This window comes from Poecilia reticulata, chromosome 19, assembly GCF_904066995.2.
Source record: "Poecilia reticulata chromosome 19, P_reticulata-male-v2, whole genome shotgun sequence".
Lineage (NCBI taxonomy): Eukaryota > Metazoa > Chordata > Actinopteri > Cyprinodontiformes > Poeciliidae > Poecilia > Poecilia reticulata.
In genome coordinates this window covers 15,987,866-16,002,740 of record NC_088848.1, presented here as the reverse complement: position 1 = coordinate 16,002,740, position 14,875 = coordinate 15,987,866, and the positions used below count along the sequence as shown (strand labels likewise).

The following is a 14,875-nucleotide window of genomic DNA, read 5'->3' as shown; positions in this document are numbered from 1 at the left end:
AACCAATGAATGACAAGTAGAGCTCTGACTCTTCTTTTTCTCTTCTATTATGGCGGATCGCAAGCAACTTTAAGGTGCATACCGCCACCTACTGTACACGAGTGTGTAGCAACATTTCTTTACATCTATTAAATTCTATTTATTAATTTTGTATTTTGAAGAAAAATAAATAATTCTTTTCTTAATCTATAAATATCCATTATGTTTCCTTCATTTCCTAATATTCCTTTAAGACTCCATTCTTGACCTGTCCTTCCAACCATTCTTTTCAAATTCTCCCTTTCAGATTCATGTTCTACAGTTCATTAATACATGTTCAACATTTTCTTTCTCTCCACAGCCTTCACATTTATCATTATTTTTCCTCCCTATTAAATATAAAATATCATTTAAATGTATGACCTACTCTTAATCTGATCATTATTATTTCTTCCCTTGTTTCTCTCATTAATATTTCTAATTAATACTGACTTCTGTACTTTGTATAATCTTCTCCCTTTCTTATCTTCATTTCACCTTTTTTGCCATTTTTCCATTTCTTTTCTCTTAATAAATGATTTCCCTTCCCCTTTCCCAAAAGGAATTATAATCGTTATTGCCATTTCTAAAGCCCTTTTTGCTCATTTTTCTGCCTTTTCATTTCCTTTAACCCCTTCATGAGCTGGTACCCAGCAAAACCACACATTAATGCCACCTCTATATAATCTAAATAAACTATGCTGAATTTCTAATAATAAATCTTAGAGCTTTGACTTGAAAAACTAAGTCCTGTTTCAACCTTCACAAACATCGATCTAAGACATAGATGACAGATTGACTAAAAGGTTCAGGCACACCTTTGTTACAAAGACCTTTTAATGTTTAACAAACCAATTATTCCCATTTACAAAGGTTTTGTAACGGTTTATCAAACTGACAAAAATTCAGTCAACATCTCTCATAATTCTTTTAATCAAGGAAACAAACTTGAGACATTTTTTTTTACATTCAATGCTTTCATCAAACTGGTGTGTCCCAAATACATTAGAATAAAAATATTATGTAGAATCTTGTAAAAGAAAGAAGAGCTGTGTAAGCCACAAAGACTATGCGGAATGGTCACTAGTGGGGCCGAGCAGATTTGGCCAACAGTCACAATAAAATCAGAATTTAAGCTCAGTTCCCTTCTCTGATGCCAATCACAGAACATTCAGTGATCTGCACACCAATCTGACTGTACAGTACCTCTCTACTTTACACAGCAATATCTGTATAGTGTTTAAACAAGACCCAATGAACGATGGGGAATGTGACCTGCACCTCCCAAAGAGAGATGACACCAACGTGAAGTAAGGCCCTTAAAATCAGTTATCTTGGTGGTTCAAGGCAAGCAAAGCTTGTCAATGAAAAGTGCCAAGTTGGAGTTTATTTGTCCTTTTGTCAAAACTTTTCCTTTAAAAATGCATTTCAGGATTTTACAAATCCAGATTTTGCAAGAAACTCTTAATACCAACACTCAACCTTTTTTATAGGGTTACATCTTGTTCCCCTCAAAACTTTCTTGAATGTTATATTTCATGTTTAATCACTTAAAGACATGTTATAAGAATCACTAATATGTCATTAATTTATTCTAGCTCCAATATAACTTTAGCACTCTGCGTAATTTTTTATTTAGCCACACCCGAGAGTTTTCAAGCATTAACCTCCTTTTTATGGTAATTAAACACCATTTCAGTCAGACTCAGCACAGGACTTTGATTAGGCCAATACAAAATTAAAATCTTTGTTTTTCGGAGGGGGACTTTCTGGTGTGCGTCGGATTTTTGTTCCACTTCAGAATTCAAGTGCTCTTTGGTTTGAGGTCACAAATAGATGGCCGGACATTTTCCTTCAGGATGTCTTGGTGGACAACAGAATTTATGGTTCAATTCATCACAGCCAGCCCCCCAGGTCCTGAAGCAGCAAAACAGCTCCAGATCCATCACATTGTCAAAACCATATTTTATTTCTGATATGATGTTCCTTTTCCTGACTTTTGAGGATCTTTTGAGACCTGCTCCACTTTGTCAGACAGGTCCTATTGAAGGTGTGGCTAAAGAAATTGAACTCATTTTTAAAAGGTTGTGACTCAGGCTTGGATTTTTTTCCCCCTTTCACAAAAAAATAAACACCTTCATTAAATCACAGGATTTTGTGACTAAATAATATAAATTTGTCCATTACTCAAATGTATCTGATCTAAAACATGTGTGACAAACATACAAAAATTAATGGGGCTAAACATTTTTTGTCATTTTGTTATTTTCACCTCATTACTTTGTGTATGACATGCTACTTCTTTTATTAAGTATAATATTTACATTTGGATATAATTTGATAGATCTGAGATTGATGAAGAAAATATTTCTTAGGAATTTCAGTACATTAATATAATAATGTCATTATTGGCTCACCATTTATGAGGCCTACAGTTTTTTTAAATATTGAATCATCGCCAAAAAGAGAAATATTTTTAAAGACATGTTTTCCAACTCTTTTTTTAAGTTTAAAATTCTGTAATAATTGTTACATAATAATAATAATGTCTCCATTATTATGTCATAATAATGAAAGCATTATAATTTTTAAGTTAAGTAATTCTTAAGCTTAAAACTGTAACTGTGGAGGCATTATTAAATAATAATAATAATAATGGAGGCATTATTAATCTGGAGTTCATTCTGTATCCAGAATGAAAAACTAATGGAGCTCCACAGAAAATCAAAAACAAAATCCTAATAAGTGAAAAAAGTCTGACAAACCAACTGACAATATCAAGAGTTGCAGCCTTCATGAACGGCCATGTGTCTCATCAAATTTCCATGTCGTGAAAACGCTTTACTGCAAACACTGCAAACAAATGGCTTCTCTCCCGAATGCACTCTCATGTGATTTTCAAGATGGAGCCTTTTATTAAATCTGCTCCTGCAGACTTCACAACTAAACGGCCTCTCCTCTGTGTGGAGTTTGACATGCCGCATCAACTGCGTTTCCTTTACAAAACGTTTGCTACAGTCGCCACAGCTAAATAGTGCAGTGTGAACCTCCATGTGGTTTTTCAGACTCTGTTGTCGTGTAAATCCTTTATCGCACTCACTACAAATAAACATTTTCTCTCCTGTGTGAGCACGCATGTGTCCACTCAGAGTCTCTTGTTTTGAAAATCCCTTACTGCAAACATTACATATAAATGGGTCTTCTCCTGTGTGAACACGCATGTGTCTCTCCAGAGTCTCTTGTTTAAAAAATCGTTTACTACAAACAATACAAATAAATGACCTCTCCTGAGCGTGAACACGCACGTGTCTCTTTAATTGAGTTTGTTGTGAAAATCCCTCACTGCAAACACCACAAATAAATTGTCTCTCTCCTGTGTGAACACTCATGTGCCTCTTTAGATGATGTTGTAGGGAAAATCCTTTACTGCAAACATGACAAACAAACGGTTTCTCTGTGGTGTGGATCCTCATGTGCCTTGTTAGAGTTCCTTTCGTTTTAAATCTTGTACCACAGACATAACAAGAAAAGGGTTTTTCTCCCGAATGGACTCTCAGGTGCATTTTAAGAATAGCTTTTGCATGAAACGTTTTACCACAATCTTCACAAGCAAATGGTCTCTCTCCGGTGTGGAGTCTCATATGTGTCTGAAGAGCACGCTTTTCTTCAAATCCTTTACCACAAAAATCACAGCTGTGCTCCCTCATTCCAGTGTGAGTCATCATGTGTATTTTGAAAGTCGTGTAACTTTTGAAACTTTTGCCACAAATATTGCAACTGAAATGTTTGTATCCTGTTTGGACTCCAATCTGAGCCATCGTACTTTGTTGAGAGAAACATACTGGAAATGGGCCCCTGTTTGGGTTTGGTTCTGGAGTCCTACAGACATCTTCTTCAGGTTCTGTTTCCATCTGTTTAACCAAGCTGCTGCTTGGAGCCCCTGTTTCTCCATTGCCTTCCGTTTTGATCTGATGAAGCTCTGACAAGTGAGGTTTCTCTTCATCTTCAGTTTTCACAGTAAACTGCTCTTCCTCCTGACTGATCCACAGCTCCTCCTCTTCCTTCTTTATAAGAGGGCGCTCTGGGTCCTGCTCGTCCAAACTGGAGCTCCAGTCCTCGGGAACCTTTTTAATCACCAACATCTGATGAACTGGGGACAAGAAAATGCACACGGACATTGTTGAATGCTCATAATAAAATAAAATGTTATTGTTTACATAGCCAAGATGTCTGCAGACTTTTTCTAGTTTCCGATTTACAAAAAAAATAAAAAAATAAAACTAAACCGTTCAAGCTGAATGTTTCGCTCATGACACATTTAGACAAACCCAATTTTCATTCCCATAAGTCTGCAAACATTTGTGCAATTTGAAAAATTCCAAACAGTTTCTGAAAGATGAAGAGGTGCATTTCACATTCAACTTGTGAGCATTATGGTAATTTTATGGCATTGTATTTTTTAATCCTTGTGGTCTGTTCAACATTCTAGCCACCTGATTTTAAACTGAACAGCAAAAATGAAGCCAAAATCTTTTGTTTGGAGCTGGCCTGGTTAGAAGACATTTCAGCAGCTGGATATATGAGGGGCCCTCTGTTGAACATCTAGCCAATTCAAGGTGAATTCTGCCTCTGGTTGCAATAACAGCAGTGATATTTACATATATTTATCAATTTGATTGTTTCCACAGTTTATTTACTCTTTTACAACTTCTGGTTGTTAATTTTCTCCAATTCAGACAAGGTGTGTCACTTACTCAGATCTTTGCCGTCTTGTGTTTCCTCCTCCAGTTCTGACTTGGATGCTGCAGGCAGGAGGGGCTCCAAGCTGAACCATCCAGGTTCATTGGCTTCAACCTTCATCATCTCAGACATCCTCACTCCATCTGTTGTTTTTTTTCTTCAACCTTCACATGTTCTAGTAGGTGATGGTTCTGGTCTTATAACCAGTAAATTGTCTTTCTGCTGCCTGAAACTGGAACCAGACACAAATCAGCCTCTGATCAAATAAAGTGCATTAACAGAAAATGTAAGGTGGAGCAGAGCTGAACTGATGCTACAGAGAAGTCCGATACCTTATCAGTAGGTCTGGATTCACTCTGCTCCAGTCTCTCGGTCCTCACCTGGACCATAGGGTTAGAGGAACAGTCCACAGACGATGTGGTCCTCCCCGCACCGTCTGACAAACCCAATAGTATGGACTCGTTTTGTAGCGTTAAGCCACAAACATTTTAAAACTTCGAAGTCTAAAACACCAATTAAGTCCCTGCTGTTAGCTGGTTTAGCCCTATGGTGGCTAACGGGCCATTCACTTTGCTAAGGATGGCTATTTATATTATGTACGAAAAGTTCGGCAATAAATACTCACAGTAGCGCAAAACAAACACGAAGAAGCAATATTTACAAGAGCACTGTAAACTAGACTGTGTGACATCAACTAGACACTTTCTTTTTACACAAAATCCAAGATGCTTTTCTTTAGAGATTTAGCTAATCCAGCTAGCATCGCTACATCCCGTAACTTCCTCTTCCCTGGCCAATTAGTGACAAGTAAAACACCTACTTTGGAAAACGATTTCCACTTTCATCCGTTAGTTTTTCAGAATAAAAGAACGTAAGTGCATATTATAGTCACTATGATTATTTTGAACTCTTACAGTACATAATTACAGCTCAGGACTACAAATAAGTGTAGATATTGTTCCGTTATCCTTATTTTATTTCCTCATTTGTGTCTTTTCATGCACTGTCAAAGATGAGTAATAGCCTCAGTTTGGAAGTGTTCAGTATTTCTGCATTATATCAGTGGTGGGACTAAATTATTTACTGAATTGTCTCATCTCCAAGACAACAATAACCAAAACGTAAGTGGAGGAGTGTGGAGTATTTTTCTGATAAACAAATGTGAACAATAAATGAGCAGTTGGCACACTTGAAAATGTTTTTTTTTCTTTTGTGCAATGGACCTCTCTTATCCTTTTAAAAACACCAGTCATGTTTGAGAAAGTAAAAGCATTTAATATAACAACTGTACTCTAGAAACTTTACAAAGACATTAAGATGCGTTATTTGGAGTCAAATCAAACATAAATAATACATAAAAATAACAATAAATAAGTAAATTGATGCACAACTAAACATTATATAAAATTTTAGATACCGTCATGTACTCTGTTCACCAACTACGTGGATTTTCAAATGAGCAAAAATAAGATCAAATATTTCTTGTCGGGTCCACATGTCAAGTCGAATATTAAAATAAATAACTTTGAGCATAACACTCCACCAAGGATGTATACTTCTGAAATACCAGGCTGACATCTCCATGTTTTGACAGTTTTCATGACCTAAATCTATGGCCTATGAGGCCGTTTGAATTGATTTGCATAAACATCCACTTTGTCAGTTCAAATTCACAATTAAAGCTTGAATAAATTTGATGATTACTTTCTAAAAGGCCATAATGTTGACTTTAAAAACACTGCCCCACTTCTGACCTCCTCATTAAATGTAATTTAACAGCTCTTCCTATTAGAGCAACCATTTTCACTTTCCCTTTAAAGAAATTTGAAGGACGACAGGAAGAACCTGTTCCTTTACCACAAAGTTTATCTTCTGTGAGAGCACACGTGTCTCTTTAGAGACTCTTGTTTTGAAAATGCTTTGGCACAAACTCTACAAACAAATGGTTTCTCTCCTGTGTGAACACGCATGTGACTTTTCAGATGAATTTGTTGGGAAAATCCTTTAGAACAAAGACCACAAACGAATGGCTTCTCACCGGTGTGAACACACATGTGTCTCTTCAGTGTCTCTTTTTGTGAAAATCCCTTACTGCAAACACTACAAATAAACGGTTTTTCTCCCGTGTGAACACACATGTGCCTCTTTAAGGTCTCTTTTTGTGAAAATCCTTTGGAACAAACACTGCAAATAAACGGCTTCTCTCCGGTATGAATGCGCGTGTGAATCTTTAGATGAATTTGCTGTGAAAATCCTTTTGTGCAAACACTGCAAGTGAACAGCTTCTCCCCTGTGTGGACACACATGTGACTCTTTAGGTGGACTTGAAGTGAAAATCCTTTACTGCACACGGTACACACAAATGGTTTCTCTGCGGTGTGAATCATCATGTGGTTTTTAAGAGTTCCCTTCATTTTAAACCTTGTGCCACAAATATCACACGGAAAAGGTTTTTCCCCTGAATGAACCTTCAGGTGAGTTTTAAGACTCGTCTTTGCGTGAAACCTTTTATCACACTGGTCACAGGCGAAAGGTTTCTCTCCAGTGTGGAGTCTCATGTGTGTCTGAAGATAATGTTTTTCTTTAAATCCTTTCCCACAGACATCACAGCTATGCTCTCTACTGCCTGTGTGGATCATCATGTGTAATTTAACATTAGTCTTACGTTTGAATCTTTTACCACAGAAATTGCAGTGAAATGGGCTTCCTCCGGTAGGAGCCATGAATTTGGAACCCAGATCAGGTGTTTTTCTTTTCTCCTTAACTGTCACCTCAGTTTGTCGAAGAGAACATGCTGGACTTGTGTTTCCGTCTGGTTCTGGTCCGCCACAGTCCTCTTCTTCCGTTTCCATCTGTTCAGCTGAGCTGCTGGTTGAACCTTCAGTATCTCTGTGGTCTTCAGTTTTGATCTGATGAGGCTTTGATAACTGAGTTTTCTCTTCATCGTCACCATTTGCAGTAAGCTGCTCTTCCTCCTGACTGATCCACAGTTCCTCATCTTCCTCCTTTATGTGGGGGGGCTCAAGGTCCTGCTGGTCCAAACCGGGGCTCCAGTCATGGGGAACCACTTTAATCACCAACATCTGATGGCCTGGGAGTATTGAAAGATACATGAACATCAATATTCGTTTACAAATAATTAAAACAATATATTAAGAGTAAGAAAATGTACAAAATAAAATTCAGAAAAGAAAGGGGGAAAAGTACATTTTAAAGTGCTTAACATGATAGAAACATAATTTTTTTTTAAAAACATGTAACAAGCAACAAAGATTAAATTTGGTCAAACATCAAAATAATCAATAATCATCATCAAATATATTGTTGCACTTGTTTTCATTCACCAGATTTTTTATGCTTCAGCTAAGTGGAGATAAGACAACTGTAGCTTGCAGCAATGTTACTGTGTTTCTGCAATTGGCTGCAGTTAAGCTGATGATTTCGGTTACGAAATCATCAGCGACAATCTTAGAACGGCCAAAGTTCTAAGATTGTCATAAGGGGAAAATAGGGGCAAAAAGTCGTGTAGTATGAACTATTGTATTAAATAGTCGGATGTGCCCATCTTCTCTATTTAAATCTAATGATTACTGAAGGGCAATATAGTATACAGACTTCATAATCTGCACTCTTTTGGTTGAATGCAGTATTTATTTCCACTTGGGTTTATGTTTACTTTTTATTCAAGTACGTTTTTTGTTGATGGAGACTGAGAATCCATTTTATTTTTGTTTTTGGTTGTTTTGTTTATCAGTTCCAGTGTTATGTGTTCTTTCGAATGTGTTCTTTCGAAAATAAAGTGTATATCTATGGCAGGAAATCGCATGCATTATTACGTAATTTCCATTAAATCAGTGTCAAAAAGTCTTGAAACAATATTACCGTTTATCGCAATAATTAATTTGATTCTATGCAAACCAGTGTGTGTCACTTACTGACATCTTTGCTGTCTTGAGTCTGCTCCAGTTCTGAATTGGATGCTACAAGTATTGAGGCTTCCACGCTGAGCCCTCTGGGTTTGTCTGCTTCAACTTCCATCAATGCAGACATTCTTGCTCGGCTTTCACGATTCTTGTCTTCAACCCTCACATGTTCTAGAAGAGCAAGGTTTCAGTCATATAACCTGGATATTCCGGTATTCTCTGCTGTATGGACACAAATCAGCAGTTGATAAAATAAGGGCGTATTAACAAAAGATGCGAGCAGCTAAAGCGATGCTGCAGAGCAGAGAGTCGGATACCTTGGACAGATGTTCTGGGTCCACTCTGTCTCCAGTCTCTCGGTCTGGAAGTGTCCACTCACGGTCTTGTGTTTCGCTCATAGCCTCACAAAACGTAGAGTGTGGATTTGTCCTGTAGCAATAACCACAAACTTTTAAAAGCTTCAACCTCAGAAGCACTGATTAAGTCTCTGCTGTTAGCTGCTTTAGCTCCACCGAGTCTAGTAGTCAATTTCGGTTGCTAATAAAAAGCCATTCCGTGCAGAAAACCTCCGCTGGAGGTAATCTCAGCGACTGAAAAAGAAATGCACAACAGCGACATTTTCACGACGAATATCAACCGAATAATCGAAAACACCAGTCACACACTCATTTTACACAAACTTTAAAACGGGTTTCTCTTAGGGCTAAGCTAGTCAAGCTAGCATCCGGTTACTTCCTGTTCGTTGGCCAATCAATGAAAAGTAAAGTCCTGATTCGACAAGCCATTTCCCGTAATCAGTAGGGTTTTTTTTTGACAGTAATGTTACACACGAGTAATTTAACTCCAGTTCCACTTACCGTAGAAGTGGAACAAATGTTTATCTTGTAATGTTATATGTCTTTTCAACAATATATACACATCAGTTATTTAATCTATCGTTTTGGTCAAGGTGACATGGGTTATAACAGAGAATAGAAACTGCATGTTCTTTTTTAAATTCTTACCGTTTGTAAGATTGAAGCTAAAGTGACTAGGAAAAAGTGGTACAAGCATATCAAAAACGTTGACCTGCTGGGAATAAACAGATCTCCATAGAATAAAATATAAACATTAAATCAACACCGTCTCAAAATCAGTTATTTTGGACTTTCATTTTAAAAACATACAGATCATTTGATCAATGGAAAATAAGAAAGTGACAGCTTTCATGCTGCCAAAAACACATAAAAGAATCCCATTCTTACATATTAGAAAAAATAAAAAATCACAAGTTGTATTAAATATGTCTGATTTGAGCAGTTCAAAGAAGCACACAAAAAATATTTTATTTTCAAATTCATGTTTTTATAATTATGTTATTTTTAATTTACTGGGAATTTATATGGACCAGCAAATAACAATTCTTCTCTTCTACCTTACAGAAAGCAGAGAGGGTTCAGAAATAGGTCACCAGGTTCATCACAAACCAACATCCAAATCATTAAATCAACAGACAAAACAAACTACTTTAAACATACCAACACTGAGTTCCTTTAAATCTAGACTAAAAACCCACCCATTATGGAGTTGCTTTTGAAACATTATAAATGAAATATTAATCAATATTCTGATGTGCAACGATGGCACTTGACAAAATGTAATGTCTCAATTGTTGACTGTGTGTTCTACGACTTTGTATTTTTGTGTTTTTATGATGTAAAGTACTTTGAACTGCCTTGTTGTTGAAACGTGCTATACAAATAAACTTAACTGACTTTGATTGATACCAGTTAACATATTCATTTTGGGACTGCTGAAGGAAGTCAGAGTTCCCAGAGAACTACGGTTGTGTGGAGAGAACATGCCACCTCCACACAAAAACACCCAGGATTCAAATCTATGTCGTTCTTATTGTGAGACAGCAGCATTAACCACTGCCCAATACGAAGACTAGACGCACTGATGAACACGCATGTGTCTCTTCAGATCTCCTTGTTGTGAAAATGCTTTCCTGCACACATCACAAACAAAAGGTTTCTCTCCTGAATGGACTCTCATGTGACTTTCCAGGTTGCACTTATGGGTAAACCTGCTTTTACAGACATCACAACCAAACGGCCTCTCCTCTGTGTGGAGCCTCACGTGTCGCTGTAACTGGATTTCCTTGACAAAACGTTTATCGCAATCTCTACAGGTGAATGGTGCTTTGTGAACCTCCATGTGGTTTTTCAGATTAAGTTGTTGTAAAAATCCTTTAGTGCAAACACTACAAACAAACGGTTTCTCTCCCGTGTGAAGATGCATGTGATTCTTTAGATTCTGTTGCAGTGAAAATCCCTTACTGCAAAAACTACAAATGAAAGGCCTCTCTCCAGTATGAACACGCACGTGTCTCCTTAAATTGGCTTGTCGGGAGAATCCTTTACTACAAACGCCACAAATGAATGGCTTCTCTCCTGTGTGAAGATGCATGTGTCTGTTTAGGATGGCCTGGCATGAAAATCTTTTGCTGCAAACACAACAAGCAAATGGCCTCTCTCCAGTGTGGAGAGTCATATGAGCCTGAAGAGAACGCTTTTCTTTAAATCCTTTACCACAAAGGTCACAGCTATGTTCTCTCTTTCCGGTGTGGGTCATCATGTGTAATTTAACTGAAGTCTTCTGTTTGTATCTTTTCCCACAAATGTCGCAACCAAATGGTTTCACTGCGACACCAATTTCAAGCTCATCCCTAGGTTTGGGACAGATTATAGTTTCTTTATCTGTGCTGTGACCCTTCAGTCCCCTTTGTTGGGAAGAGCAGACTGGATCTGAATTCTTGTTAAGTTCTGGTCCTCCACAGTTCTCTCCGTCAGGTTCTGCTTGCACATGCTCAGATAAACTGCTGGTTTTAGCTTCTGCCTCTCCGTCACCTTCATTTGTGAGGTGATGAAGCTCTGATAACTGAGGTTTTTCTTCATCCTCTCTCTTCACGGCAAGATGTTCTTCCTCCTGACTGATCCACAGTTCCTGCTCTTCCTCCTTTATGTGGGGGGGTTCTGGCTCCTGCTGGTCTGAAAAAGAGCTCCAGTCATGGGGATCCTCCTCTTTAACCACCAACATCCAACAGACTGGGAACATTGACAGACACATAGAGATTAATTGTTGCTTGGGAAAAAAAGTGGCCATGCTTTCTCCTAAATTTTAAGAAAGAAAAACTATTTGAGAAATTAAGTAATTTACAAATAAAAAAAAATCTGAACTTTTAAAAAATTCTTTAATTTAAAAGTCTGTCAGGTTTTCACTGAGCATCATCTTGTCAAACTCTCACAAGACACTGCAGGGTGACTAGTTAAATCATGGCAGTGGCTTGCTTGTGTTTGTTGGCTGGTGGGAAAACACATTTTAATACAAGCTAATCTGAAGAGCACTGAATTTAAGAAGGATCATTTTGAACATAAAGTCAGCCGAATTGACTCAAGGTTGAACCTTAAAAAGAACAAATTCTGTTTTAAGCAGAGTCACCAAAGAGTCTGCCTGCTAAAGAGACCCACTGCCTTTGGTTTCTGCAAAAAAAGACTTTGTGCATTTCTGTCAAATCAATGCTTCATAGAAAGTTTGCCGACATTCTGTAGAACGTATTTCTATACAGTCATGGCCAAAAGTTTTGAGAATGACACAAATATTATATTTTCACATGATCTGCCTTCCTCTGGTTTTCATGTGTGTATGTCAGATGTTTTCATCACATACAGAAATACAATTGCAATTATGAGTAACAAAAGCTTTTATTGACAGAATGAGTTAATGCAGCAAGTCAATATTTGCAATGTTGACCCCTCTTCTTCAGGACCTCTGCAATTCTCCCTGGCATGCTCTCAATCAACTCCTGACTGACAGCAGTCCCTTCTTGTACAATCAATGCTTGCATTTTGTCACAATTCCTAGGTTTTGGTTTGTCCACCCGTCTCTTGATGATTGACCACAAGTTTTCAATGGGATTAAGATCTGGGGAGTTTCCAGGCCATGGACCCAAAATCTCTATGTTTTGTTCCCTGAGCCAGTTAGTTATCACCTTTGCTTTATGGCAAGGTGCTCCATCATGCTGGAAAAGGCATTGTTCATCACCAAACTGCTCTTGGACGTTTGAGAGAAGTTGCTCTCGGAGGACATTCTGGTACCATTCTTTATTCATGGCTGTGTTTTTAGGCAAGACTGTGAGAGAGCCGACTCCCTTGGCTGAGAAGCAACCCCACACACGAATGGTTTCAGGATGCTTTACAGTTGGCATGAGACAAGACTGGTGGTAGCGCTCACCTCGTCTTCTCGGAACCCACACCTGTGTTGATGGAGCAATCACTGAAACGATGTTAGCTGGTCCTTTTAAGGCAGGGCTGCAATGAATTTGAAATGTGTTTTGGGGGATAAAGTTCATTTTCTAGGCAAATATTGACTTTGCAATTAATTGCTGTTAAGCTGATCACTCTTTATAACATTCTGGAGTATATGCAAATTGCCATTATAAAAACTGAAGCAGTAGACTTTGTAAAAATTAACATTTGAATCATTCTCAAAACTTTTGGCCATGACTGCACATTCTACTTTTCTACTACATGAGTTTTTATGTTAATAGTTATTAACATAAATGTATAAATATTTTAACATATCATCATAAAAATTATTATTTTTTTGTGTTAATATCAACATATAACAGAAAAATCATATGCATGGCATCTGCTCTCAAATTATGCCCCAGGCAGAAGACCTGAACAGACCACAAAATTAAGTCATTATTAAGTAACTTAACCACGTTGTGGTGAGGAAAACATCCTTTTGGCTGCTGTTCTAATGAGTGGTTTCGAAACCGAACAGGTTAGAAAATATTTCTACTGTTGCATCATGTTTAAGGAAACTTGATGGAGAGCTGATCTGTCGAGGGCAAACTCTGCCTCTGCTGCAATCAATGATTGCTAGAATATTTACACATATTTATCACTTACATTTTTTTTTCCTACAGTGCAGCAGCCCTTTCAAAACTTCCTGTTTGAGTTAACTTGCTCAAATCCAGACAGACAAATGTGTGTTACTCACCGAGACCTTGGCTGTTTTGTGTCTGATGCCGTTCTGATTTGGACGCTGAAGCTGCGCTGAATCCTCCAGGTTCATCTGCTTCAACCTTCATCATCTCAGACATCCTCACTCCACCCGAGATTCTCCTTTTCACAATCCTTGTTTACAACCTTCACATGCTCCAGTGGTTCAAGGTTTCAGCCACATAACCTGGACTCCCTGCTTTTTTCTCCTGTAACTGGAATTGGAGACACATCAGCAACTGATCAGATAAAGTGTTTGAACAGAACAGATGCTGCAGAGCAGAGAGCTTGAAACCTTGGTCAGTAGATAGATCTAGGTCCACTCTGTAATTGTCCCCGGTCTCTCGGACCTCAGCTGGACAACAAAGTTAGAGGAGATGTCCAAATGCGATGTGGTCTTCCTCCTGCAGTCTCGTTTTCTAGTACTAAAGCATAAACTTTAACTCCCTTCTGTTAGCTGCTTTAGCTCCACAGTGGCTAACAGTCCATGTACTTTACTGATGAAGATCAACTACATTCTGAACTTGAAACTCCGACTAGACAGTCACAAGCGTTAAAAACAAATAATTAGAAGCGACATCCTCACGAAAACTGTAGCGCACGGAGTGTTTTTCTGTTGGGACCGTTACTTCCTGCTTATTGACCAATAAATGACAAGTAAATCTCTCATTCGTAAAGCCCACTTCCTCTTTTAACTTTCACTTTTTCAAAATAAAAAGACAACTAAAATCAATACAAATTCATCACTTGCTCGTAAAATACTTGAAGTACTAATAAATGGTTTTTCACCAGTATCAATTAAAAAATGTGATTTATCTTCTTTTGAATTATTTATTTAAATAGAATGTCAGGCATAAAACTCCACCAGGCTTCCAATGTACATTGCTTGACATAGTTTTTACAACAGAGTATAAACCACAGCTGTAAAGGTATCAGTCACCACAGACAGAGAAAAAAAAAAGAGAGAGCGAGAGAGAGAGATTGCTTACAAAATCCATTGGGAAGTATGTAAAGCCTGGCAGACTTAAAGGTTTTACAATGTCGCTATAATGTAAAGCACTTTAAGTGGTCAGTATAATCTGATAAAGTGATGGGCTGTAATTAGTTCAGATTCCCTTAGTAGAATCCATCCTGGATTTTTGT

The 14,875-nt window shown here is 37.7% G+C and overlaps 3 protein-coding genes and 1 long non-coding RNA gene across 15 annotated transcripts in view; 1 reads left to right on the top strand and 3 right to left on the bottom strand.

The window, feature by feature from the left end:
* LOC145549073 (uncharacterized) overlaps window positions 1–14,875 on the top strand; it is a 138,820-nt gene that overhangs the window by 43,951 nt on the left and 79,994 nt on the right. The window lies entirely within an intron of this gene.
* On the bottom strand, window positions 838–5,575 carry LOC103481787 (uncharacterized). Its single transcript, XM_008437545.3, has 3 exons — window positions 5,091–5,575; window positions 4,773–4,990; window positions 838–4,168 (listed from the first exon to the last, which is right to left on the bottom strand). The coding sequence occupies exons 2-3, from the start codon at window positions 4,888–4,890 to the stop codon at window positions 2,796–2,798; spliced, it is 1,491 nt and encodes a 496-aa protein (XP_008435767.1). The 5' UTR covers window positions 4,891–4,990; window positions 5,091–5,575; the 3' UTR covers window positions 838–2,795.
* Window positions 6,013–9,493, bottom strand: LOC103481784 (uncharacterized). 3 transcript variants are annotated; one of them, XM_008437541.3, is made up of 3 exons: window positions 8,999–9,493; window positions 8,694–8,852; window positions 6,013–7,849 (listed from the first exon to the last, which is right to left on the bottom strand). In XM_008437541.3, exons 2-3 carry the CDS (start codon window positions 8,806–8,808, stop codon window positions 6,624–6,626), a joined length of 1,341 nt encoding a protein of 446 aa, XP_008435763.1. In that variant the 5' UTR covers window positions 8,809–8,852; window positions 8,999–9,493; the 3' UTR covers window positions 6,013–6,623. The 3 variants fall into 3 exon arrangements, with proteins under 3 accessions (XP_008435763.1, XP_008435762.1, XP_017166232.1); XM_008437540.3 differs by having other exon boundaries at window positions 8,694–8,903; window positions 8,999–9,490; XM_017310743.2 differs by lacking the exon at window positions 8,999–9,493 and having other exon boundaries at window positions 8,698–8,845.
* On the bottom strand, window positions 9,991–14,361 carry LOC103481785 (uncharacterized). 3 transcript variants are annotated; one of them, XM_017310744.2, is made up of 3 exons: window positions 14,028–14,361; window positions 13,731–13,947; window positions 9,991–11,713 (listed from the first exon to the last, which is right to left on the bottom strand). In XM_017310744.2, exons 2-3 carry the CDS (start codon window positions 13,831–13,833, stop codon window positions 10,611–10,613), a joined length of 1,206 nt encoding a protein of 401 aa, XP_017166233.1. In that variant the 5' UTR covers window positions 13,834–13,947; window positions 14,028–14,361; the 3' UTR covers window positions 9,991–10,610. The 3 variants fall into 3 exon arrangements, with proteins under 3 accessions (XP_017166233.1, XP_008435764.1, XP_081456564.1); XM_008437542.3 differs by having other exon boundaries at window positions 9,991–11,770; window positions 14,028–14,358; XM_081600438.1 differs by lacking the exons at window positions 13,731–13,947; window positions 14,028–14,361 and adding an exon at window positions 12,957–13,681 and having other exon boundaries at window positions 9,991–11,770.

Bases quoted from the DNA above. Each gene is read 5' to 3' on its own strand.
- LOC103481787 (XM_008437545.3), bottom strand. From the start codon at position 4,890: ATGTCTGAGATGATGAAGGTTGAAGCCAATGAACCTGGATGGTTCAGC. The intron at 4,169-4,772 runs GTAAGTGACACA...TCTTGTCCCCAG, and splicing joins ACAAGACGGCAAAGATCTGA to TTCATCAGATGTTGGTGATT.
- LOC103481784 (XM_008437541.3), bottom strand. From the start codon at position 8,808: ATGTCTGCATTGATGGAAGTTGAAGCAGACAAACCCAGAGGGCTCAGC. The intron at 7,850-8,693 runs GTAAGTGACACA...CAATACTCCCAG, and splicing joins TCAAGACAGCAAAGATGTCA to GCCATCAGATGTTGGTGATT.
- LOC103481785 (XM_081600438.1), bottom strand. From the start codon at position 13,074: ATGAACTTTATCCCCCAAAACACATTTCAAATTCATTGCAGCCCTGCC. The intron at 11,771-12,956 runs GTGAGCGCTACC...CAATGTTCCCAG, and splicing joins GTGGGTTCCGAGAAGACGAG to TCTGTTGGATGTTGGTGGTT.